The sequence below is a fragment of the Monodelphis domestica genome, chromosome 2 (assembly GCF_027887165.1).
Source record: "Monodelphis domestica isolate mMonDom1 chromosome 2, mMonDom1.pri, whole genome shotgun sequence".
Taxonomy (NCBI): Eukaryota; Metazoa; Chordata; class Mammalia; order Didelphimorphia; family Didelphidae; genus Monodelphis; species Monodelphis domestica.
The window spans coordinates 338,749,956-338,777,794 of NC_077228.1; the positions used below are offsets into that span (position 1 = coordinate 338,749,956).

The following is a 27,839-nucleotide window of genomic DNA, read 5'->3' on the forward strand; positions in this document are numbered from 1 at the left end:
TGAGTGGGCAAAGGTGCTGGTTTGCAGGGTCTACCTTGTGAGCAGCGGGGCACCGGGCTCGGAGCATCCAGCTTGGACAGCAGGGAGGAAGCCAGGGAGAAATGGGCCATGGCTGGGGCCCTCCATTGGGCTCCAGTCTCACCATTGCCTTGGGGCACATCCAGACTAATCCAGTTAAATCTAATCCCATCAGAACTCCTCAGGGTTTTAGGGAGGTGGGCAAAGGCATTTGCTGACAGTGGAGAAGCAGCTGGAGAGAACTGGAGAGAGCCTGGGTGGCCCAGCCTTCCAGGAGTCTTCAGAGCCTCAGAGCTTCATACCACATACAGCCCAGCCCAGTTGAACTCAATCCAATCAAAAGCCTCCAGAGGACAGGGAAGCTAACATTCCTCCCCTAGAGACTGTACCAAGAGATCTGACAAAGCTCCAAGAGGGGAGACTGACAGTCCCAAAACCAAAACAAAATGAGAGGAGCAAGAGCACAGCCAAATATGGGGAGCAAAGAAGGGGTAAACTCGAGCAAACAACAGAAAAAGAAGAAAGAAATTACAATAGACAGTTTCTGCACAGGTAATGAGCAAAGAGCGAATGAAACAGAGGGGGAGGACCCAGCAAAGGAAAAATCAGAAATCCCAGTGAATTGGATACAGGCTTTGGAAGAACTCAAGATGCAATTCAAAACACAATTAAGAGAGGCTGAAGACAATTGGGAAAAGAATTTAAAAACTAAGATAAGTCATCTGGAAACAGAAAATAGTGTCTTGAAAGCCAAAATCAACCAGCTGGAAAATGAGGCAAAGGAGATGAAAGATGAGGCAAAAGAGATGAAAGATGAGGTGAAGAAGATGAAAGATGACCTCCAAAGAAAATCCAACCAAAAGGAAAAGGACGACCAAAAAACTAAGGATGAAACCCAGTCTTTAAGAACCAGAATACAACAACTAGAATCGAGCGACCTCACAAGGCAGCAGGACACTATAAAACAAAACCAAAAGAATGAAAAAATTGAGGAAAATATGAAGCATCTCATTCACAAAACAGAGGATTTAGAAAGTTGTTCAAGGAGAGACAATTTAAGAATTATTGGCCTACCAGAAGACCATGACAAAAGGAATAGAGGAAAATCAAAGGAAAAAGATATATATATAAGCAGCATTTCAAGAGGTAGAAATAAAGGGTTGGACAACAGGCTTACTTGAATATTAGGCTGAATCTAGTAAGAGGAAATTCAACAATGAAATCCTATAACTGGATTAAAAAGATAAAAGTTCAAAAAACATAACAAAGGGAAAATGAGGTTTGACTGCAGTTTGATCCGGGGGCTTCAGTGGATTATATGCTTCATATGAGTCAGAGAGTGATATGGCTGCCAAAAAAAATCCACAACCCCTTTTCTTCCCCCCCACGTATACATCATCTCCATTTCCCAAACCCTAATATAAGCCTAAACTGTGCTATGAGATATAGAACTTCTAGAATGAATAAGATATCCTATAATATTCCCTAATAAGGCTATTTCTTAAATATTGTTTTAGGTGCCATATTTTTAGAATAATATTGATAATCTAGAGGATATCCAGAAAAAGGTAATAAAGGTAGTGAGAAAGCTCAAGACCATGTCCTATGTCACAGGACCTATGACTTCCAGATGGGGGCATAGGGGTATTTAGCCTACAGAAGAGGCACAAAATGATAGTAGTAAGTTATCAGCAGGGGTGTCAAAGACACAAGAATTAGATTTGGTCACTTGAACCAAGAGAGCAGAACTAGGGGCAACAGGCAGAAGTACAGAGATTTATAGTTAGTATGAGGAAAAACTAACATTCCAACTTAGTTCAGCAATATTGTGGAGGGGAAACTTGGTCAGATAGAGATTGAATTAGATAGATGAGCTCTGAGGTCCCTTCCTACTCTAGAATTCTGATTAAGAGTAAACAAATGTTTTGAACATGGTATCAATAGGTTCTGAAAAATGATTAGATTTAGGGAGAAAAGAAGAGGATTGAGTCTAATACTAATTGAAAATTTCCAGATCTGGATGACTGGAAAAATGATGATACTACTAATAGAAATAGAGAATAAAGGCAGTGCAACAATTCAGAGGGAAAACTGCTATATTAAAATAAGAAGACCTGAATGTAATAAATAAAACACTCTTGGAAGTGTGTCCATATTGCAGAAGTTTTGGCTACCTTAGATCTCAATTGGCTTTTCTACCCCTATGAGAGGTTTTCTGACATGGAATCCCTTAGGAGCTCACTCCTGTCCTGACCTGCTAATTCCCTTGCTCCTCTTGTCTGAGCCAGGGGGTTTTGTGTATTGTATTTTTTGTATTTTTCTTTTTTTATCTCCTGTCCTTTGAATATTTGTATTGTTTGCTTGTTTTCTGGCTGCTTTAAAGGAGGGAGAAGTCTAATTAGACATCAGATCAGTCCCAGTGGGGCTGGAGTTTATATCTTTTTCTTTTTTCCCAGGTATCTATTTTCTAGGATTTGAAGTTTGTGCCTAGATCCAAAATGCTTTGGTTAAGCAAACTGTATGAATGATTGTACATTGGCCATGGGAGGTAGGTGGGAAGGGATCCATAACAAGGATGGAAGAATAAAAAACCTTTTTTTAAAAAAGAAAAAAAAATGCAAGTTCTAGGATTTACCACTGGTGTGACCTCAGACAAGTTAAAAATCTCTTCTGGCTTAAGTTTCTTCTATAAAATAATGTAATCTGAAGAGATAACTTCTAATATCCCTAATAGTCCTAAATCTATCAGTAGAAAAAGCTGGTTTCCCTTAGGGACTCGGGGGAACAGTGATATTAGAAGGTATTATAAGAAATGAAAAGAAGATTATAAGACATATTAAAAATGCCTAATTTTCAAAGAAATGTTTAACAAGAAAACTAGACAAGTTTTTAAAAAGAAGGGTGAACATTATAATCTATAAACTTGGTAAACTTTTTACTCATTGCTTGTAATATTACAGAATATATGATTAGATAAAGCTTTGCAACCACTTAGAAAAGAATGATTCTGGGGCAGCCAAGTGGCTCAGTGGATTGAGAGCCAGGCCTGGAAATGGGAGACTCTTGATTCAAATGTGACTTCAGACACTTCCTAGCTAGCTGTGTGATTCTAGGGAAGTCACTTAACCTCAAATTGCCTAATCCCTAACACTCTTCTGTCTAAGAAAGAAGGTAAGGGTTTAAAAAACAAAATAAAAGACAAGAATGACAGTCCTGTCTATTTAGTTAAGTTGATAATATTGATAGTTAAGTGCTAATGACAAACTATATATGTGGATTTTAATAAGGTATTTGATAAAATTACTTTTCATTTGGTTGACAGAGTAAGTAGAAATGAAGAGATAAAGTGAATTAACAACTAAGCAACTATACTAAGAAGGATCATGAAATCAGAGACTACAGAGCTGAATGGAACCCAAGCTACCAACTTGCTCCAACCTCTTTACTTTACAGATTGGGGCATTGATGACCATAAAGGAGAAGCACTTGTTTGACCATGAAAAAATTTAATATGCATACCATAGACTCTAACTTGGTTCTCTAAATTCAGTACCCTTTTCACTTTATCACTGTTTCCCTTGAAAGTGATTAAACTTCTGAGGCTGACACAGAACCTTTGAAATGGTGAATTTTGTCTTTGGTTTGTTTCTATTCAACCTTTCTTTTTAATCACTAGCTTGAATGAAAACAAAAAAGCACACTGAATTTACAGATAACATGAAACTGGAAGGTTAAGTGCTATAGATGACAAAATTAAAATAAAAAATGATAAATAATGATTCAACTGTTTAAGCACTTTGTAAAATGTAAGATAACACATAAAAGTGTAAGATTGTTTCAACAGGATATAAAATGAATCAAAACTAAAAGATGAAATATAGTAAGTGACATACATATATGTATATGTAAAAGTCTGCATTAAAAATTTTTTTTTAAACAAAAACCCTTACCTTCTGTCTTGGAGTCAATACTGTGTATTGGCTTCAAGGCAGAAGAGTGGTAAGGGCTAGGCAATGGGGGTCAAGTGACTGGCCCAGGGTCACACAGCTGGGAAGTGTCTGAGGCCAGATTTGAATTTAGGACCTCCCATCTCTAGGCCTGACTCTCAATCCACTGAGCTACCCAGCTGCCCCCCTGCATTTAAATTTTTAAAAATGAATTATAGGACTAGGAAGATTTGAAGAGTGAAAAAAAGAAAGAAGAAACAAAAAAACTCCCCATGAAACTGAGAGGTAGGGAAGGAAGAGAGACACTGAAGAGGAAAAGTGGAAAGATGATGGTAGAAAGAAAGAGGAAAAAAAGATGGAGGGGCAGAAAACTGTGCCAGATTGCCAAAAAAGATAATGCAATCTTCAACTGCATTAATAGATGTCTACTGTCTCTGCTAATAGACATCATAGTCACATTGTACTTGGCATTGGTTAGATCCCATCTAAGAATAACTTCTAGGCGCCATGTTTGAAGAGTCATTGACAAACTGAAATTTGTCCAGAGAAAAGTGGCCTAGGATGGCAAGGGGTTTGAAAAGCACATTATATAAAAAGTCAATTATTAAATTAGGAATATAAACCACAAAGAGGAGATTAGAGTCTGACAACTATCTTTAAGTATATAAAATGCTTAAGATTGGATTTGTTATGCAGGTCTAGAGAGCAAACTAGGAACAAAAAGATGGAAGCTAAGGAACCCTGATTTTTTGCTCACTTTCTAAGAGCCAAGCTGGCAACAAATTAAATAGGTTGACTCCAAAAAAATGTGCACCTTGTCACTGGAGGGGAAGGCAGTCTGGCACAGTAGACAGAAACTTGGGTTCCAATCCTGCTCCTGATACTGGATCTGTGATCATAGGCAAATCATTTAACATTTCTCAATCTCAGTTTTGTTTTCTTTAAGCAGAACAATATTATTTAAGCAGAACAAATATTACCTATCTCATAGTGTTGTTGGGAGATTCAAATGTGTAAAGAGCTTTATAAACTTTAATTTGCCATCATAATTATCATCATTATATTCTCATATTTTTCAATGAAGTTCACATGGAAATAATTCATTTTATATTTATTATATTATAGGTTATTACAAAAGTAGACAAAATAACTGCTTTTGATTTTAATTAAAAGTTATTGTCTTTAGACAAGCTTACTGGAAGTATCTTCAGAATAAGTCCAGTAGCAGAAAGGACAATAGAGTTATGAACTTTATTACATGATTGCTCACAAGATGTTAGGGTATTTACATTTTCAAAGCTTTTCTTTCTATATACCTTGGAGATCATGAACATTTGAAATGATGATATCTATTAATAATGTGTAAGTTTTAATAGATCAATATTATGTTCAGGTGATTGTGGGCAATAGCTTACTCTGTTGTTATATCCTGTATCAGTATTTGTAGTTGGGGAATTTATCAATTCCATCCAACACATTGTATCTTGTTAAGATATTCAACAGATGCAAAAATGTTACAGCCTGAAATAATGGTTTATAATTTTTTTACCATTTAACTGTATCATGTAAACTGATTTCTAAGTTTCACATCCTTAAGAATATTTTATTAAAAATCTCTAGCAATGATAAAGTCTATATTGCAATCATAAGACTCCATATCCATGAATAAACTCACATGACTCCGTCATTTGTCCAATATTACTTTGTCAATATATTATTGGTTGAATTTATTTAGATGTCTATGATGGAAGGCCTTTTGGTTCCTTCTGTTCTTGACCTTTACCATTTCAGAGATTCCACACAGATAAATCACTTTGTGTAAGCAATATTAGACAATGTAATAGAATTGTATCTGATACAAGTGGTCTTTATTAGTCAGTAAGTCAAGAAACATTTACTAGGTTCTTAGTAGGTTCTAAATGCCATACTTGGTGCTAGGACACCAAAGATTGATAAAAAATCAATCCCTTCTCTTAAAGAAGTCACACACTCTAATGGGAAGACAAGATGCAAAATACATACAAATGTAGAAAAACTGGAGATAATCAACAAAAGAAAGACAACAAAAATGAAGATATAAAAGGGAAAATATTCTAGAATGGGGGACAGTCAGTAAAAATGAAATACATCTAAGTGAAATAGTATAAAGGGAGAAGAGAAGAGGGCACAGGACAAAGCTTCTTAATCACTCACAGTGACAGAAGTCTGAGAATGAGTAACTAGGAAGGTCAGAAGAGAATCATGAGAGCAATGTTACAAAAACCTAGACAGAGGTTATTAAGTAAAAGACTATATTTGGAAGCTTTACAAAGAGGTTTAAAAAAAGATTAAGATTAATGATTGGCAATTTTGTAGAAAGCAGTTTCAACAAAATAATGAAGTGGGAAGAGAAACCATGGAGAATAAGAGAATGAGATGAGAGAAAGTGATGGCACCAATTGTAGTTGGCTTTTTCAAAGAGTTTAACCACAAAATAGGAGATGCAGGAAAGGGGAGAAGGAAGGATCAGGCTAGGGTTTTCAGAGGATGAAGGAGACATGGGTATGTTTCTAAGAAGCAGGGAATCAGCCAGTAGACAGATTCAAAATAAATAGGAACAATAAGAGGAGTAATCTGGGAGAAGGGATGGAATGGGATTACTTGTGCATATGGAAGGATTTGCCTTAGCAAAAAGAAGGGTCACCTTTTTGTGGGAGACACAAGTAAAGGAAGAGAAAGCTGCTGAAGGTATCTAAGTAATATGAACTGAGGATAGAAGAGGGAGCTTTCATCAAACGCATTAATTTTTTTCAAGGAAAATATGAAGGTTCTCAGTTGAGAGAATGCGTGAGGGGAAGGAAATGAGATCTGAGGAAGGATGAAATAGTTTAGAAAAGATGTTCTAGAAAGTGGTAACAAGATTGCCTTGCTTCAATAAAAGACCATTTGAGATCAAGTAACATAAGTTTGTATAATTGCTTGGTGAAGTGATGTTGGCTTGTTCCAAAAGTAATTCTGTAGGTTTTTTAAATGTTATTTATCATGTGTTAAAAGTATCTCAGTTATCTTCTTCCTTTTTAGTAAGGCAGTATAAATTTTTCTAAGCTGCTTTAGGGTGACACATCCTGTCATTTCATTTGTATATGTGGGTTTTCAATAATAGAATTACCAAATTTGTTATGGTTTGGTTTTTTATAGATCTGAAAAGGTATATAAAGGTGAAAATTGAGCTAAAATTGCTTTAAACTGCTCTTCCCAGTAAGCTTTGATTTCAGAATGCTAATAAGTTCCTTAATTCCATAGTCTTCTTGACATTATTATGCTGGATAAATCTTGCCTGGAGAAGACAAAAATATTTATAGATATTCATTGGTTAACTGTTTCTCCTGGATTCAATACAAACTTTGAGTCTCCATATTTTTCCTGGCACATATTAAGAATTTTACACATATGGCTCAAATGACACTCTGATATCATTGGAAAAAATTCTATGATATGAAGGAACTCTTTAATCTATTTTCAGTTGAATCACAGCTTGATATTATCCACATACAAATGATTAATAGAATATTTGATTCAATGTGCTTTGTTTTATTAACTGCACATGTTAGAAGGGTTTTACTTTTTTCTTATTTTTAACAATGGGAGGAGGTAAGAAGGAGAGAAAACAAATGGTTGTTAATGCATTTCATTCTATTAGGAGAGCTGATAAAGGCAGATATGACATAGTAGAGAGAATACTGATTTGAAGAAAAGTGACTTAAGAGTCATTGAATGAAATGCTGAACAAGTGACTTAACCTTTTTGAGCTCTAGTTTCTTCATTAGTTAGATGAAAGGGTTGGATTCAATGGTATCTAGAGTCATTTCAAATTCTGTAAATCTCTGATCCTTTGGATTTAAGACTAGTCAAAATCACAATGAACTCAAATTGGTCTCCATGAAAGATGCTATCTCTTATAGCAATTGTGCTTGATGGTAACTACTGTGTAGGTGATATGTTTTAAATAGAAAAGTTTTCCATGTGAATATAACATATTCTCATATTTTCACTATAATTTGGGTTATTTTATATAATTATAGCACAGAAATACGTCAAGTGAAGAACTGGACTAAAAGATTTTGACAGACAATGAAGGTCATATAAATCTGACTTGTTCAATAATATTGAAAATAAGTTGGTTTTTGCTTATTACATTTCTGGGACTCTAGTCATATCTGTTTTTCTTGCTAGTCAATATGCTTCATTCATGTGTGTGTGTGTGTGTGTGTGAGAGAGAGAGAGAGAGAGAGAGAGAGAGAGAAAGAGGAATTGAATTGAACATTGAATGCTATGTATAAAACATGTAATTATTTATTTGGCCTACATTTGGATGTGCTGCTGGTGTTCTCATATAATAATAGGTAGTGAGATGCCTTCTTACATCTGAGGGCAAGCTGGTAATGTGCCTTTGCTAGAAATTCAGGTACTATTGAAAAGTATTTCAGCCAACAGTTATGGATCTTAACCACTCTAGTAGCCTTCCTGTTTTGCAGAGAAGCAAGTGTTTCAACTAAGCCACCTCTAGCAACATAATTGCCCTTTTATCGTGTTGGATTTTCTGTGACCATATAGATGACCAGAAATTTTATACATCCTCTTTCTTTGGCAGAAGATGGCATAAGACAGCAGAAAGAATGGTAGATTTAAGAATAAAACAAAATTTAAGTTTAAATCTTAGCTCTGTCACTTATTGCCTATGTGACCTTGGTCAAGTCCTTTAACTTCTTTGGGCCTAGTGTAGTGCTCAGACCTTTAATACAAATACAAGAATGAGACAATTCTTACTCTCAAGGAACTTATATTCTAAAAAGGGGTCACAAAAGCATATGTATTTATTGCAAATGTTAACATATGAATATATATACTCTATAGATAATGTATATTTTATAAATGTATATATTCTTTATATAATCTATATTTTATATATGTGTGAATGTGTATATGCATGCACATATATCAATGTAATTATATACATTTATATGCATATATTTAACTGCCCATTTCTTTCTCTTATTCATAATACTGCATCTCTCAAGACCATGCTTTCGCACTTATCATACTTCATGCATGGAGTACAATCTTTCCTACTCTTCATCTTAAGAGTTCCTTTCTTCCTCTAAGATTTCCTCCTGACCACCAGTTCCATAACACCAACTGATTTGGGGGATAACACTAGCTTCCCAGCAGCCACTTCAAACTCAATAAAACAGAATTTATTCTCTTTCTTTTCAAAATGCTCCTATCTTCTGAACTCTCTTATTACTGGAAAGGGCACCGTGATCTTCTCAGATACCCATGCTTGAGCCTGTGTCATCCCCAACTCCCTACTATTACTTCATATATGAAACCTGTTGCCAAATTCTGGAATTTCTGTCTCCACAATATTTCTTGTAATATGTTCCATTCTTTCTAACCACATAAGTACCTTCATTTAAGCCCTAATCACCTCTCTTGGATTACTGCAATTGCTTTCTCTTTGGTCTCTCTGCTTCTAGTCTCTCCCAACTTCAAACTATGGTCCATCAATCTGCCAGAATGAATTTGTAAGTGTTGGAGTCACCAGATCATCTCCCAGCTCAAGGATCTCCAGTGACTATTACCTTTAGGATTGATACACTCTTTTTGTATTCAAAGTTCTTCATAACTTGGTCTCTTCTTATCTTTCCAGACTTCTTAGATGGTATTCTCTTTTATCCATTTTATATTTCAGCAACACTATCCTATTTGAAAGTTCTTCAAATACAACATTCCATCTATGTCTTTGCATTGGCCATCCCTATTCTTGGAATGCCCATCACCTTTGCTTCTTAGCTTCCTTGACTTTCTTTAAAACTCAGGTCAAATCCCACCTACTTAAAAAGTTCTTTCCTAGTTTCTTGAGCTGCTAATGCCTTCTTCACTCATTCAAATTGCCTTCTATTTACTCTGTACATATCTCAGATGTATCTAGTTGCACCTTCCATTAGATTATAACTTTCTTGAAGGCAGGAAATGTTTTTTTACTTCCCCAGAACTTAGCACAATACCCCATATATAGTAAAAATTCAATAGATGCTAATTGACTTGACTTGCATATATGACCATAGCTACCAAATACATTCTTGCTGGCAGGGGCTAAAAATATTTTAAGCTTTTTGTCAAATACTCTGAGAGAATACAATCATTCATAATGGTTATAGTAGAAAATGGATTTTTAACTTTACTCTGTTTTGACATAATTAGTCTAGTTAGTTGGAATCATGCCATAAAATCCAAAGGAATTTTGGAATTACAGTCTAAAAATTCCCATCTCCTTTTTCAAATCATCTAAGATAGTGAAAATATTTTTGTATTATTAGGAATAATTTATAGAGTTTGCATTTAAGTGAAGACTTCCAATGACCTCAGGTTTTCTAACTTTCCCCACTTCTGAATTTGGTAAATCTAAAAAAGGCTTAGAGTTAGTTATTTTTATTACTCTCATATTGATCAGCAATGCATTATTTTGTAACTGGGAACAAAGTATTACTGATTCAAAGCCCTTGTCTACAACTGCTGAGCTTAGTTTCCCAATTAAAGTACATAATGAAAATATTCATGTCTTTAATGTATTTCATATGTATTCAGCATTTGCTTGCTTAACTGGGCAGTACCATCTAAATCAAGACATTTCCAAAAGGTAGGGTATTGGTAAAATATTTTTCCAGTTAAGTTGGCTTCTTGATAATAGAACACAAAGGAATATCTATGCCAAGCTAATCATTGTGGTTTCAAGTAGGGTCAGCCCTACAGCCCTATGTTACCCTATTTCCTACAATCTTAGAAACTGATGAATTAAAAATGATGGAAATCTTAGCCCAGTTGATTAGAATCATCAAAAACCAATTCAGGGGCAGCTAAGTGACTCAGAGGATGGAGAACTAGGCCTAAAGATAAGAGGTCATGGGTTCAAATCTGGCTTAAGCCACTTTTAAGCTATGTGACCCTGGTTAAGTCACTTAAACTCAAATGCCTAACCTTTGCCACTTTTCTGACTTAGAATCAATACTTATGGTTTAAAAAACAAGCCAACCAAATTCATCAGCATGTCATGATTTGTGGGTTCTTGTCAAGAACTCACAATTGCTGCAATGGTCTCAGGGCACACAAAGCCCCTGCTAAATATCATGCAGATTGCCATTCTCCAAATTTTCTGTTGTTTCTGCCTCACTATGGCAAAGACTTTGGGGCAAACTTATTTAGTATACTGGCAAACCTTGTAAATAAGATTTTTCTATTGCCTCAAAATAGGAATTTTAAGTTATGACTAGATGGTTGCAAAGGTCTATAATAATGTTAAAATTCTGTGAAGTAATGATTCTTTAAGATTGGGATGTTATTTAATAAAAATAGATCATTTTATTCATAAAATGAAAGCAGATACTTTATGCTTTGCAAAGTAGAAAGATAAAAATTTCCCAATAAAAATGATAAAATGTTTTTTCAAGAATTCTTGTGTCTAAAGAATGAAAGCCTTTCATAAATGAACATTTTCAAAGTTTGTAATTTAAAGTATCACTATTTTCTGAAAAGAAAATGTTTTAAAATTGTGTTATTTTTGTACCACAGAAATGTAGCAACTATCATTGCCTCGGATGATTTTAATCTAAAACTCAATAATTAAAAAAAATTGTTGGTTAGCTGTACAATTCAGAATAAATGGGTTGAGTTTTGTATTGTTTAAACTTCAAAAGTATGTGAGTAGAACACTTCATACTTTGTTCTTTATACATAAACAAAATCCTAAATTGGTTTCACTTGAACATTTGCCCTTGATAAAAGGAACGTTTTTATAAGGTTTACATCCTTTGTTTTAGATAATAAATATTTGAAGATTTAATATTCAGTCCACTGACTTTATAATAAGTTTTGTTTCCCTGTTCTCCTCACCCCCAAAATAGGAAAGGGTCTTGTACATATCATCTTATTGCTGAAAGAAAATAGAATGACTGCTTCAGATGACTTCTTATAGCACTTGGGATAACTGAGTATGAATTCCTGATATTCTATAAAAAGAATTAAGTAGGACAAGGATTTTTTCTATATATTAGCATTAAGGGAAATAACACTGTGTTGCAGAAAATGCTCTGGCTGAATGGGAATAAGTAATATAAGTTCACTTCCAGTTCTAAAATTCTAAATGTACAGCTACAGGAATTTCAAATGCTTCAATTCTATTCAAAACATCAAATAAGTGATACTATCTTTAATCTAATATTGAGATAAGTTAAGTATCTACATGATAATCTATATGGTACTGAATATATCCTAGGCCTTTATTCTTAAAAAGCAAGTTACAAAAAACTTATCTTGGATTTCCTCCCTTGATACAGCTTAAGCTAAAGTAAAATATTTTAAAAATATTTTTCAAAAACAAGAACATACATAGAATAAAATCCCTTTTTGTCCACTGAAAGTTTTTCAAGAAGAAAAACACAAAAAGATTTTTGCATGTTATGTAAGAATTCTCAGATGAATATCAAAGAGTAGGTTATGTAATCCTAAAGATAAACAGAGCATAAACATAAATTGGTAGGTTGCCTTCTAAGAGCACTCTCAGATATACAAATTAGATTTATTATTCTATACTGATGATAAAAATATGAAAAATTTCTTTTCATGAAACTGTTCTTTCATAACTTCTTTAAACTTGCTTTTGTCAAATCTTACCCAATAAAAACCCTATATCTTCAAGATTTTAGAAACTAAGACCAAGGCTGGGAGAATAAGTTTCTAGAGAATGTTTGAAGTCTCAAGAAGTAACAAACAGCAATGCACCATATATCTATGCCATCTACACTAAGAGAACGAAAAGTACCACTGAAAAAAATAACAGATTAGAAAATGAATAGAAACTTGACATTTAGATGCTCTAAATAGGGTAAATTCAATTTTATGAGCATTTTTGCATACACAGTAATAACTGAATGCAAAACAAACACTCAATACAGTACTTACCCATCACTTAAGTCCCCAGGTAAGCACAAATATAGAAAAATGAAAACAGTTAACTACTCAAGTCTGTTGATTTTAATTAGGTATAAGAAAACTAATATAAGGATAAAAATTCTCTTGACTAATTCACAAACTGGGGAAAAATGGATTTTTTGCAGATCTAAAATAAGCTGAAATGGAGGGAAGAAAAAGCATTTGCCCTAGGAAGATTCTAAAACAAAATAATTACACGTTTGAACTTTTCTTAGCATGAAGATGTACACAACTTTATATATATATATATATATATATATATATATATATATATATATATGTTTTCATTTCTAAATATTACTTTTTATGATACAATCATAATACATGTGGAAATGTTACAAAAGTGTTAGGAAAAACATACAACCTTTTCCTCAGGACAAAAATTTGAGGTCTAGGAAACTGGATAGAAAGGGGGGGGGGGATCTTAATTACTACAAAGGATTACTTCTCAGCTAAAATATCTTAACCAGTGAAGGTCAATTAATCATCTGGAAGTTATTAGGTGGGCTCCACTGATTTTTCTGTTTGTGACCTATTCTGTTTGTTTAATTGATGTCTCTTAGAACCATTGACAAATGTTGATTGCATAATTGCTGTGCGAAAAGTACAATATAGAACACATAAAGAACAGTATAAAGCATAATCTCTGGTCTTTTTACATAAAAATAGCAACAAAACAGAAAAATAAAGATTTTAGTGTAGGGAGAAATCACTTCTGAAACAGGTAGTAACAGTTCCATATAAGTATTAGGACCTGAGCTGGATTTTGGAAGGCAAAAAAGGGGTGAAAAGGGGAATCCTGTGGAAAGGGAATGCTTCCTCCAAACCAAGAAAAGAGCAAACTTTAAGGCCTGCTAGGCTTAAGGATGACTGCTGTAGAGGCTCAGGCTTCTCTAAGGAAGCACTGGGAAATAAAAGTAGAGGGGCAGGGTAAGGGCAGGGCCTTGACTTTAGGCTATAAAATTTAGACTTCATCTTAAAGCCCATTGGAAAAATTTTAGTAAGGAAATGGAATGATATAAATGTAGTTTTAGAAAGATAAATTCAGCAGCTTTGTGAAGAACAGACTGAATGGAGAAATCAAAGGATAAAGATATCAGTTAGGAATATATTCCTATATATTCTATACTTGCCCAAGAAAACATAGAGTGGAAAAATGAATAAAAGAAAATAAACCACGAGGTAGAAAATAGTAGTGTCAGCAAAGGCTTTTGAGTAATTTACTCAGCACTGCTTTAGAAAGAAAATATACTGCCAACACAGAAAATCACTTTTTTAAAAGTAAATTTAAAAAAATCAGTTATGATAAAGAATCATTAAGATTTAGGCCAAATAAATATTTTTGCTACTAAAACCAAAATTCCTATTCCTTGAGTCAAAAAATGGATGAATAATAGGATCTGGGGTAGGAGGAAGAATGTTGTTTATAAATGACACTATAATTTTATTAAAAATCACTTTTCTTAAGCTAACAAAGATCCCCCCAACACATACACATAAACACTTTAGAATATACAACTAAAGCATACTTGTTTCCAGTTTTCTTTCCTTCTAATGTATTTAGATGCTGTTCAAGTGTCTCCATAAGACTGCTGGGAGCCTATAATGAAAAAGTAAAAGTGAATGTCTACATTCTTTTCCCTTAGCTTGCCAAACTTAAAAACCCTGAAACTTAACTATAACCATGTCTTAGAAATCCATAGGAGAGTTCTAGTGAATATGTAAGATTCTCTCAAAGTTCTTTTGATATTGTAATAATTAAATCCCACTGGACATGTGTTATTGTGAGGTTTGTTTTTAGTTGTGTCCAACTCTTCCTGACACCATTTGGGATTTTCTTGGCATTAGAGTGGTTTGTCATTTCCTTCTCTAACTCATTTTACAAATGAATCAACTGAGGCAAACAGAGGTAAATGACTTACCCAGAGTCACATAGCTAGGAAGTGTATGAGGCCAGATTTGAACTTGGGAAGATGAATCTTCCCAACTTCAGACTTGGTACTCTATATAGTTAGTACCACCTAACTGCCCTTTGTGAGGCTCTAGCATATCAAATCACAGAAGGCAAGAAAAATTTAATAATTATACTTAGAAAAATTTATTAGCTCATGTTTGGTACATCCACATCAATACTAAGAACATAAGAATAATTAGGTGAATCCAAAAAAGAAACATATTCCCAAAGCAAACTAATAAAAATATAGTAAAAATTTCACTACTATACTCTTAAATGAAAATGCTAAGAACAGTGAGAAAAATAAGAAAAGTTAGAATCATGGTATAAAATGAATGCAAATCTTTTAAATGGATAATAAGCACTAAAATTTTCTACTATTGAAATGTAATCTTATTTCAACTACAAAGTAACTATGTTTTATGTAATTAACAATACCAAAAGATATTTTAAAATTAAATATTAAAAAAATTATTTGAGATGATACAATATTTTTCAAAGTCTCAAAGATTACCTTTAAAATATTCTAGACAACAGAAATATGTAGAAATTTGCTGCAGTTGAGATAAAAGAATTACAGAGATATTCTAACCAATTTTTCGCAAACTTTAGAAATGTTAACATTATTTTAACATTATCTTCATCATGTTAACATTTGAATCCAAAATATCAGACTAATAAAACACTTTTAAATGACTTATTCATAACTATAATTTAAACTATAGTAAACTAATCAGTGTTTTTAGGTATGAAAAATATTTTTAAATAGGCTTCAAAAAGCAACCATATTTTTATTATTTATAACTGTTATATTAGCAGAAAAACAGTTATGAAAATCTCACACTAAAACATATTATATCAATGCTACACCAAATTAATTTTATATAAAAAATATAAAAATTCATCATTTTTATAACACTTCCTATGTGCCAGGCAATGTGCTAAGTGTTTTACAAATTACCTCATTTGATCATATGTAGTCAGAAAAATGAAAAGTTTCAAATAATGTGTTCAATAAAATTTTATCTGACTCTAAATAAGTCAATTAACAGAAAAGAGAATGCTGGAAATACAATGCCAAACAATTTAGGACACCTATGACCTCTAAGAACAGGTTTCTTGGCAAGAATTTACTTTGACAATTCTTCTAATTCTCAATTTTCTGTAAATTTCAAATTGTACATTTGTATTCCAAGAGCAACTTACACTACTAGCTAAATAATGCTAATATTTATGATACTGTAAAAGTTTTAGGCTCAAGGTTTGCAAAGCATTTCACATATCTTACTTGATCTTTATAATTCTGTGAGATAGGTGTTATTATCCCTGTTTTACAGATATAGAAACTAAGTCTGAAAGGTTAAATGATTTTCCCACAATCACACAGTCAATGAAGGGAATGTGACAATTTTGTCAAACCTGGTTAAATGAAGAATTCATGAATTATCTGAGTGATACATTTTTTGATTTGTATAATATAAGGCAGAGACTTTCTCCCCCTTGTTTTTGTCTTGGTTATCTTCAGTGTCTTACACATAAATGCTTCATATTTAATAGACTGAATAAAGTTTATTAAATTGAACAATTTGATTTAACTACTTAATTGGACATTAACTATTTAATATTTTTCTATTGAAATCAACTGAAAACGTGAGAAGAAAGCGTGATTTGAACTTGATTAAATTAGTGATTTTACTTCTCGTGTTTAAAATGTCAAAACAGTTCTTCAAGGGTCATAGAAGTAATTTAAAAGATTATTCTTTAAAATAGGTTCAAAATCAGATTAAGCCATTTATCTTAATTATTTCATCTTAACTCTTCATTGTAAAATGTGAGGTAAAAGAACCAATTACATATAAATTATTTCACAATATATAGAATAATACACAAAATATAGAAATAAAGACAAAAGTGTTAGTAAATTAATAAATTAGATGTTGAAGCATAGATCAAGGGATTGAGAGCTAGGCTTAGAGACGAGAGGTCCTAGGTTCAAATCTGACCTCAGACACTTCCCAGCTGTATGACCTATTGCCTAGCCCTTACCATGCTTCTGCTTTGGAACCAATACACAGAATTGATTCTATAAGATGGAAGGTAAGGATTAAAAAAAAAAAGATGTTAAAGCATAAAGTTCATTGATTCCTCTCTCATAATATTACTTAGATTTTCAAAATTTAAGAGCAAATAAAAACATGTTTTCTATTTTAAAGGGATTACATTCTAACAGAGGAGGCAACATTTACATATATGCAAAATATACATAAGACAAATGTAAGGCAATGGGGTTGGGAGAGGGTACCTGCAGCTCTGTTTTAAAAGAAGCAAGGGATTTTAAGAAGCAGAGATGAACACTGCATGCATCTTTGGCATGGAGGTCAGTCAGTACAAAGACTATACATTTGTATAATGAATTGCAAAAGTTTTCCTAGACCATAAACAATTGTCCATAGATAATTTTCCTAGAGCATAAAGTATGGCAAAAGGATCCTTGTATGGCAGTATAATAGGGCTGAGAGGAAGGTTATAGCCAGGTAAAAGCCACAGAGGAGTTTATATTTTATCCCTGATATAACAAGTAGAAACTAGAATTTACTGAGTCACATGATCAGATTTCATTTTAGAACAAGCATTCTGAAAGATGGTTTGTATCAAAGCAAGACCTGAGGCAATGAGGCTAGTGAATGAATGAAATGGTATTAAGTGCCATCTACATGCCAAACATTGTAGTAGGCACTAAGGATACAACAAAAATTAGGAGATTAGAGGTGAAGAAGGCCCAAACTGGCATGGTAACCATTGGAGTAGAGAGAAAGGGAGAGATGTTCACTCTCTTTCCAGATATGGAGGTATAAATGACGAGATTTAGCAATTAAGTGGTTATATAAGATAAAGTGAGGATTCTATAAAATTGCTTAGGTTGAGAACCTGTGTAGGGAGGTTCAGAAAAAGTGTGGACTTAGGGCAAAAGATAATGAGTTCTATTTTGGAAAGGCTGAGTCTGAAATGCCTACAGAAAAGTTTGAAATGTCCAATAGAACTGCTGGTCTATGATGACAGGTCCAGAAAGAAGAGGGTCAAATTAAAAAATAACCTTTTATCAACCACATTTGGGTTGTTAGATGTATAACTACTAGGAGAATTTCTATCTGATCATTATGTCAACATGGCTTATATAAAAGTAAATTAAGTCAGCATAGAAACATAGAATAGAAAATAACTCAAAAGTTAATTATTTCAACCCCTGAACACCAACAAAAAAGTACTTTGATATTTTTTCCATGAACATTTTTTCCTCTAACAATTAATGGGTTATGTCTCAAATCTCTGATAAGTACTATACCAAAATGCTTCTGCCATTGTAAAAGGAAGTAAAGAAATAGAGTATGCAAGAATATTTGACAGTATCTTGAGTTGCTCATGGAAATATAGATTTATATAGAAACATGTAAATCCAAAAGAGGCTAACTAAATGAGAATATAAATCCAAAGAACAAAAGGATAGCAGATAAAAGTAATATTCTTTCAAGGTTAACAATTCACCATGTCAGGCTTTGAAAGTAGAATTTTTATTAGTGATTTTCAGATCAGTCAGAAATCCTAACATCAGTGTCTAAGAAGTTGTTCTTAAGTGAAGATCATAAATGTAGAACATATATATCAGAAGTAAATTAATAGTTTCTCAATAATTCTTTTGGTGGAAAATAGATTAAAAGTCCAAGTATGATTAAATAAGTCAAATGTAAAATGAATTAACAGATCATTAAGGTTAATTTGAAAATTCTAACTCTTTCTTTGATCAGCTCAAAAAAAAGAACACACTATTAAGTGCTTAAAAGAAAAGTACTAGTTTTGATATCACTATGATCTTCAGTTTTCATCACCTAAACCTCACACCTAAAACTTGTATGTCTCTTTGAAAAAGTAATAAATTTCAAATATATGGCTTTATTTATAAGTAGTTATAATGAAAATTTAGTGGACCTGGAGGGCTTTAGAGAATTAGCTTGATATCTTAATGATTCCCCTATATTCTTTTGGTAAAGAAATAAAAAAGGTACCCATAGAACCACTGCCACCTCTTTTCTATTCCTGGGTTCAACAGGAACATCAGCTTTTCACATCTTAGTTTTTTAAAAAAATGTATTCCACCTTCAAGTCAAGAGAAATCTCTACTGAACTCAACTTCACATATCTTCAATAGGATTTTTTTCATTGTTAGACAAAGATCAAAGATAAAAAATTGTCACAGAAGACTGCCACTTGGATACGTGTCATCTCTACCACAGACTCAGAGATAAACCAGATTCTACTATAAACTTATAAGTCAAGCTTAGAGGTTCTATTCCAATTAAAGATATAAAGCTTTCTGCCCATTTGTGGGGCATTTGTGAGCTCTGGCTGACCCAAGGATTTCAAAGAGTCCCGAGGACTACCTCAATATCAAAATAGTTCAGCTTCTTTGAAGTTAATCCAGTTATTACAGAGAATCCAGAATTCTAGTTCAGAGAATTCATCTAGTCTCCATGGATTATCTAAACCAGGGCTGGATAAGGCACATGTCTAAGAATATTCAATAAATATATATTTTAGGCTATAACATTAGAACCTATTACCTTTTAAAAGCTGAGATATGAATAAATCTTAAGCTAACCCTAGCCCTAAATTATGCAATCAGGCAATAATTGTTTATTGAATGTCCTGAAAACTTAGCAGTATATCAAGCAACTGACTTGTGCTTTATGTATAACTTCCCTATATACTTAAAATTAAGTGGGGATTAGGGTTATGAAGTTGGCATTAGCTTTTTAAATCAAAAGTACACTTAGGTATCTAACTATGAAGAAGCAACAGCAAAAGAAAGCAAAGTACAACTTTAATTATGCTTTTGTAGCAAAAATATTTATATAAAAGTTCCCATATATGTAAAAACATATTATGTAAATATGAGAATAAATTAAATAAACTATGCATTTATAAAGTTCTTTTATGTTCTTAGAAAAAAGGTGTTACTCAATACTTAATATTAGGATGTATCTATGATCTTATCAATTGGTATGTTCCTTCTACTGATTTCACTAATGCAGCATTTCTTGAATATGTGCCCTTCTCTCCTCTGACATTGGCACCACTATGGTACAGGCCCTTACTACCGCATGCCTTGATTACTGCAAAAGCCTTCTGGTGGGCCTACTAGTCTCAAGTCTCTCCCCATTCCAATCTATCCTCTATTTAGCTATTAAAGTGATTTTCCTAAAGTGCAAGTCCAATCCTTCCTCGACTCAATAAACTTCCTATTATCTCCAAGATTAAATACAAAATCTGCTGCATGGCACTCAAAACCCTTCATTGTCAAACCCCTCCTTTCCATCTTCTTAAACCTTATGTTGTGACCTGCACTCATCAATACAGTGAAATTGGCCTCCTGTTACTCCACAAAACAAGACCTTTTGTCTCTTAGCTCCAACCAGTTTCTATGGCTGTCACCTATGCCTGGAATGTTATCCCTCATCTCTGCCTACTGACTTCTATGGCTTCCATTAAGTCCCAATTAAAATCCCATCTTTTATAGGAAGCATTTCCCAAATCCTCTTAATTCTAGTGCTTTCCTATTCTTAATTATTTACTTTTTTACATTGTATATAGTTTTAAAAAATATTTATTTGTTGTGTTACTTATTAGACTGAACATCCTGACAGCAGAACTGTATTTTGCCCCTTTTGCATCTCCAACTCAGCACAGTGCCTGGCACACAATTTTAAAAACTTTACTTATTCAAGACTGCCCCTCATGCACAATTATCCACATCTTCTGTAAAAGTCTGCCACAGGGGTTCACCCAAAGTTGCCTTCTCCTAACTTCGCCAAGCTACCAGTGGATACGCTGAATTACCAGTCCATCTTCCTTTCTTATCATACACTTCTCTAATGACATCTTTTCCTCCTATTCTTTGGTGGTTACATATTACAGCTTATTCACATATCCACTGCCCTCTGTGTGATATTAATTTTAAATTCTTTGTAGTTGGTTGTGTTCTGTGATTTCTAGCCATAACATACTGGTAGGATACAGTATTTAAACGTTCTTGCATTTGTTTCTGGGAGAAGCTTGAGATCAGTGAGTTTTGCAATTTCCTGAAAGCTATCCATTCCACTCTTCTCTTCTCTGGCCCCAACTTATTGTTCATTTGTGCAGTCTGTCTCAGAATAGAAGAGCTTACTGACCAGCTCTACACATTGTCTTTCTACTTGTTATTACAGTCTGGGTAATGGGCACTCTTCCTCCACTTCGTATTTCTCATGTGGAAAATAAGACCAAATTCTCAAGTAGTCAGAAACTCTTTCAGGAGGAGATTCTTCAATGTTCTGTGGCTTGGCATAGCTAGCACAATGTTATTCACAAACAGGAACATCTGAAGGACCTTACTATGCACAAAGAATGCTTTCTGAACTTGGATTTCTGTCACAGAAGGAAATATATTTGGCACAGATACATTTCCCTGTTTCTTACTCTACCTGATGTGTATGAGCAGAGGTCATTAAATAAGATTATTCCTTTTTATCTTTGAAGGAACCTTGAATGATTTTGATGTATGGATGAAGCATCACATTAAAAGATTGCCTTTAAGGTGATACTACCTCCACCAAATAACTACCATGAAAGGTGATATGGTAATGAAAAACATTTATCCTTTGGCTTAAAGACCTGTAGATCTGCAACTTTGATATATCAAGCACTCCATTATTAACTGATAGCCATACTTATTTAAATGACTGCTAATAGAGACTATTCAATATTCATAAGAGCTCCTTAGTTAAAATCACTATGTTCTATGTTAGGATTATTTTTTAAATGAATACAACTTGAGGAAATGTGCTAAAATTTAATTAGGGCATATTTGATAACCTCCAATAGAATTCTATTTCAGAGTTTTCCTGTTACCTGAAGGTGACCCAAAGTTCTCAAAAGTTTTGTCAACAGAATATAAGTTGTAGCAAGTCCTATCAAGCTATAAACATTTTTCAGTATGGGTGTAATGATGGACAGTACTGGAGCAGGGTTGTAGCCAGCTCAAACTGGCTCAAGAGAGGCAACTGTTAAATGTTTAGGTTGAATATTTACATGTTGGAAATCAGCAAAAACTACAAATCAGACCTCAATACCTTGTTTTGTTGATTGTCCAAACTTAACAAAGCAATGAAGAAAATGCCAATAACACTGAATACATTTTAAAATGTATCGTGTGTATATTTTTCAATTTCTCAACTATGTTTGTAGTGTCTCATCATCAAACTTCAGGCAGGGATGAAAGTTTTGCAACTTGAAGGCCAGCTACAAATTCATATAAAGGTTGCAATCTGTGACTGAATGAAATTATAGAGCCTTAAAACATTAGTGAAATTCACAGAAAAAAAATTTTAAAAATTCATTATGGCAGTCATAAAGCATATTTAGTGAAGAGAGGATAGTATTCTTTTGTTGAACTGAATAATTTATACACAGAACTGCCAAAATTTAGGTTTTCAGTCATATTTTCAATTATATTATCATATTATTTAGTTACAAATTTCAAAAAATACCATCTTGTTTTAGATGAAATATTTTATACTAAATATAGCTAGCATCAACTGAAAATAAATATAACAATATGCAATATGTGAATTATTTTAGGTAGCAATGGATTAATATTTTGAGTGCTAGGTCTAATTTTTGAAACATAACATTTAATTTATATTCAACTAACTTAAGATTTCATTTTTTCAAGCTGTTCTATCTTAAATTTTAAAATATTTAAGGACATTATTTAAAATAAGGCAGAAGACAAAGATGGTAGATAATAAAACATTCATTTTTATAATATAAAATATATTAATATACTCTCATGTTATATATCAGTGAATAATCTGTAATATTTTTAAAATATTAAATCAACTGGGACAGTTTCCATCTGTTATGTCTTAGTTTAAAATAAACCCTTTTATGATAAAATCATTACTGTAAGCTATAAAAGCCTCCATCAGATGATTTTTATAAATGCTGCTTCAGATTTCTGTTTAATTACAGTATTAACAACAACATTGCTAGGATTTAACCAGAAGAGATGAGACATTTGTTGATGTAAGATTTAAACTTTAGTAGTTCTATGTCTGATAAAACACCATGTTTGATATACATCTTCTGAGATAATATTATTAATGAATTCAATTCTTCTCTCTAAGAGAATTTTAATTCTGTACTCCAGACACACCAATGAAGAAAAAAAATTCCTCCTATCTTCATCCCATTCAACTACCAAAAAAACAAACAACTGGGTAGCACCCATGAAAATCATTTGGCTCTCAACACATTACACTTCAGGTCATGCAGTGGTTGTGAAAAACATTATATACACTGAAATTCCTAGTGGGATAGGAAAAATAGGAAACAGTGTGGTAGACTTGGGACAGCAATGTGTTTCCTAGCCTTGGCTTTCTTAATTATAGCCTACCTTTTAAAATGAAAGCATAGGATATAGGAGAAGAAGCAATGAACAAACAGGGAAAATGTTCTAATTTTTAAATGGATGCCATATAGAGAGTCATTACTGCTAACAAGCCCATATTATAATAAATTTCCTACTTAAGAGTTTTGTTTGGACCATGACTGAAAAATAATTCAATAGGCAAATGTAGTGACCTTCTATGGAGGAAAAAACCAAAAACATGTGACAGGTCATCCTTAAATATCCCAACAATATAGTCACATGAGCAGTCAAAATAAGGCAAGTTTGAATCACTTCCAAGAAAGTGGACCAGACATAAAAGAAAAAGTATTTGTTGTTTATAAGGTTAGTCTCTGGTGGACCCTATCACTAAATGTGGCCTAGAAAATAAACATAATTGACAAGCCATGATACTTCTCTTTAATAGATTAGCTATTAGTGGCATGCCCCAATTTGGCTTCAGAATAATGTCATCTCCATTTTCTTTTTCTCTAGGGATCACTTACCTGGGTAAGATCTGGAATATCACCTTTATCAATACCAACTTGCTGTGAATAAAAAAATAAGTATTTTAGTGGGAAGTTTTTGTTTATTCCTTCCAATTCCCATAATTTAAATTAAATTGCAATTAAATTACAATAATTTAAAGTGTATCCATAAATAATGAAAAAAAACACAGCGTGTAATTTTAAATACTAAAGTATATAGAGGTCAACTTAATTCGATTTACATTCAATTTTTTAGAAGTAATAAGATTCAAAAAATGATTTTATTTTTATATTTGGGCATACAATCACCTTGTTATATATATCATGGTTTACTTAACACACCTTCACTATATCAAGAGTTTAAAAAAAAATCTAATTTTGTATCACAGAGTTACACTTATTGCGGCACACTATTGGCTGATGGAATGAAAGATGACCAAGCACAGTGCTGTGTTCTGTATCCTGGGCATTGATTGGCTCAGTGACTGTGGGTTAAAAAGTATAGAAAAGGTTTATAGAAGAGTGGGAAGGGTTTATAAAGCCCTAAAATATATAAAAATAATGAAATAAATATAATGCCTCTACTTTGCAGATTTTCACTTATGGGGGTCTCTGGAACATAACTCCCATGATATGGGAGTTACTGGAACCCAAGCAAAATGTTGCAGAATTCTTTTAAGTAACACAAACTTCTAAGAGTTTCTGACCAGTCAGTCATTAATAATTATCACATAAAAATAATAATAAAACTGACATTTAAATGGTAATCTTTAAGGTTTGCTGAAGGCTTTACAAATATTTTCTATGAATCTTATAGCAGTCCTATGAGACATGTACCATTATTTCCTGCATTTTATAGATGATGAAACTGAGGCTCAGAGATGAGTATGATTTCTTTTGAACTTGGAGTCAAGAAGAGCTGGGCTCAAAACTCCCTTCTTGGGTTAACAGTATGACCCTGAGTAAATCATTTACCTCTCTGGGCCTCAGTTTCCTCATCTATAAAATGAGGGGGCTGAACAAAATGGTCTCTAAATTCCCTTCTAACTCTAGGTCTATGGTCTTGTGCTCTATCATCCTAAGTCAAGTGATTTGCCTAGGGTCACAAAGCAAATAAACACACCAGAGGCAGAACTCAGAACCCACTCAGTTTTCCTGACAATAAGGCCCATATTATATCCACTATGTAATTAGGACATATGGCAGTTATTTTATTTTGATTGACTTGTTTGGTATAGGAAATTCATAGTGAAGGGATTTCTTCTTCCAATGAAGATCAGCAGACCTAACTACTGAGAAGTTAAGTTACTTGTCCAGGCTCACAGAGACACAGAAGCAGGACTTGAACCAAAGGTGAACTTCAGAGCTGGCTCTGTAGCCACAACATGCAGACTGCCTCATAATTTGACCATTGCTTACATAAATTATAATTATGATTATTTAGTTCTTTAATGGGGATATTGTAATTTTGTTTTTAATGGTATTGGCATTGGACAGATGATATTTCTAAAGACTTGGAAAGCTTTACTCAAGAAAGTTTCTCTGTCTGTACCAGCTGAATTTGCCCATAAAGAAAAAGGACACTGGACTCAGCATCAGCTCTACTACTGAGTGGCTCTTTGTCTTTGGAGAAGTTACTTAGTTTCTCTGAACCTGAGTGAATTTTAGATTTTCTCCATTTTTGCTTAGTCTAGCACTTAGGAATATATACACCCACACCACACTGGCATGTGCTAGCAAGTGACAAATCAGAAACAACTGACTGTCCCCTGCGCTGTCCAAAGACAAGCTTAAGTCACCATTGGCACATGTGAGACACAGGAAGTGATGTAAAGAATTGCCTTTATATTTCACATCACTTCCTGTGGAGGGGGAGTTTTGGTGTGAGTTAACCCCGGGAATTTGAGCCTGGAGGAGCCCATCAGACAGCTTCCTTGAGATAGTCATGTGGTGAGTGATAAGACTGACTCCCCTTTCCCTTGGCTTTCTGGGGAGGCCCCCTTGGCCAAGGCCTCTGAACTTCTTGCCTGGCTCAGCCCAGGCTGGAACAGTTAGATTCTTTCCTCTCTCTTTCTCTCATTCTTAAATTCTTTCTTCTATTGTAAATAAACCACCATAAAATTCCATTCCGACTTGAGTGTTTCATTGGGATTTAGAAATTAAATCCCTGGTGATCAACTAAAATTATATTCAGTCTTGACCCTAAATTTACCCTTAACACCTGTTTTCACATTTATCAACATAAGGATTGCTTACAGCATTTCACAGGTTTGTCCTATGGATAAAATCAGATAAGAAATGTGAAGTACTTTCCAACTATTGTGTTATACAAATGTGAGTTATCATAACATTATGGAGTTTTGATTGTTTAAGCAGTCACATTGGCTGTGCAAGATGACTTGAAATGGAATTATAAATCATGGTATTTCCTTGGAAATACATCTTTTAATTTAATATTTTACTGGAATCTATTGGTATATTTTTTGAAGTGACCTAAGCAACTTCTTGATAGGTCAGTAAATGAATGTAATTATCGAACAATTCATATTTTAAAAGGATAGTCTTTAAAAATTATTTTTAAATATTGGAACTGTCCCACATTAGCTAAAGTTACTAGCTTAATTTACAGAAGAATTGCTTAAGCTAAATATTTACCTCTCTACACTTCCCCATCTCCTAAAAGTCTAGAATCTTTCCCTGAAGATTGCATATTAAATATACTAAGCTTCAAATCAATCTGGCATTGAAAAAAGCCATAGAATTTACTTAGCCCAATCTCTCCCTACATCATGAATCCTGCCCATAAGGCCCATGAAAAATAACCATATAGTTAGCACTTCAAGACCTCCAGTAATCAGAAACTGACTACTTTATGAGGTGATCAATTCTATTTTTTAAAGGGCTGTAGTTGTTGAGACTTTTTTCCTTATAATGAGCTAAAATCATTATAATTTCCTTTCATTGTCTTTTGCAATGCCTATGCTAAAATAGAACAGCACTATCATACCTCTTTTTTTTTAGATACTATCTCTCCATGAGTATACTCTAAAGTTGCATTACATTTTGGCTGTCATATTGATTTGTTGAATCACACTGAGCTTTTAGTTTACTAAGACTCCTAAATATCTAGCTATGTACCTAACTCTAAGTAGTAGGCTATGCATTTATCAAATCTTATCTTTTTAGACCACTATGAAGCCTGTTGGGACCATTTTAAATTCCAGTTCTCCCATCTGAGTTTTAATTATATCTTTCAACTTTAAAATGAGTTGCTGATAAAATGTTATCATTAACAATTAACAATAGAATAGCAAATCTTTTATTTCTCATCACTTATTAAAGAATTTTTTCAGAAATACACAACTAAAAATTATATTCTCTAAGTTGAAAAATCTATATAGTTCTAAAATATTGCCTTGTTATCATCTGTACTCCCATGCATACATGTTAAGCCAAAAAACAAACAAATAATGGCTTTTAGGATGATCTGAGTTATATTTATATAGTGAGTGTTCTGGTATTATATGTGCAATGAGGTCTCAAATATTAATATAAAATATCCTAAATACTTTCAAAAGAAATGAACATCTACATAAATAATAATAATAATAAAATCACCATGTAATCATTCAAGCAAAGTTAAATTATTATTTAGAAACTATAAAGGAAAAAAACCTGAAGGATAATGGATATGAATTTTTAATATATTAGAAAAACATCTACTTTTTAAAAAGTCTTTCATTCCATTCCACTATTATGCTTAAGTAAACAGCAAAGTGATGAATGCCACATTTGGTAAATAGGTAATTTCCCTATAGCGTCAGCACTTAGCAGATTGATATACCACCTCATACAAGGAAGTACATGTAAACAACATGGGAAATATTAAAAGTTAGAGCTGGTCATAGAGGGAATGAACTTCT

At 33.2% G+C, this 27,839-nt stretch overlaps 1 protein-coding gene and 1 long non-coding RNA gene across 18 annotated transcripts in view; one reads left to right on the forward strand and one right to left on the reverse strand.

Annotated features, from left to right (window-relative positions):
* LOC103102813 (uncharacterized) overlaps positions 1–24,002 on the forward strand; it is a 76,021-nt gene extending 52,019 nt beyond the window's left edge. For both annotated transcript variants that reach the window (XR_001628360.2, XR_001628361.2), the window contains one exon: positions 23,924–24,002. This is a non-coding gene — a long non-coding RNA (uncharacterized LOC103102813). The remainder of the gene's footprint in view (positions 1–23,923) is intronic.
* The window catches only part of SNAP91 (synaptosome associated protein 91), a 183,865-nt gene that overhangs the window by 57,917 nt on the left and 98,109 nt on the right, over positions 1–27,839 (reverse strand). For all 16 annotated transcript variants that reach the window (XM_056818557.1, XM_056818555.1, XM_056818547.1 and 13 more), the window contains exons 9-10: positions 23,935–23,976; positions 14,522–14,592 (exon numbers count right to left, since the gene is read on the reverse strand). In XM_056818557.1, coding sequence (XP_056674535.1) covers positions 14,522–14,592; positions 23,935–23,976 — 113 coding nt within the window. The remainder of the gene's footprint in view (positions 1–14,521; positions 14,593–23,934; positions 23,977–27,839) is intronic.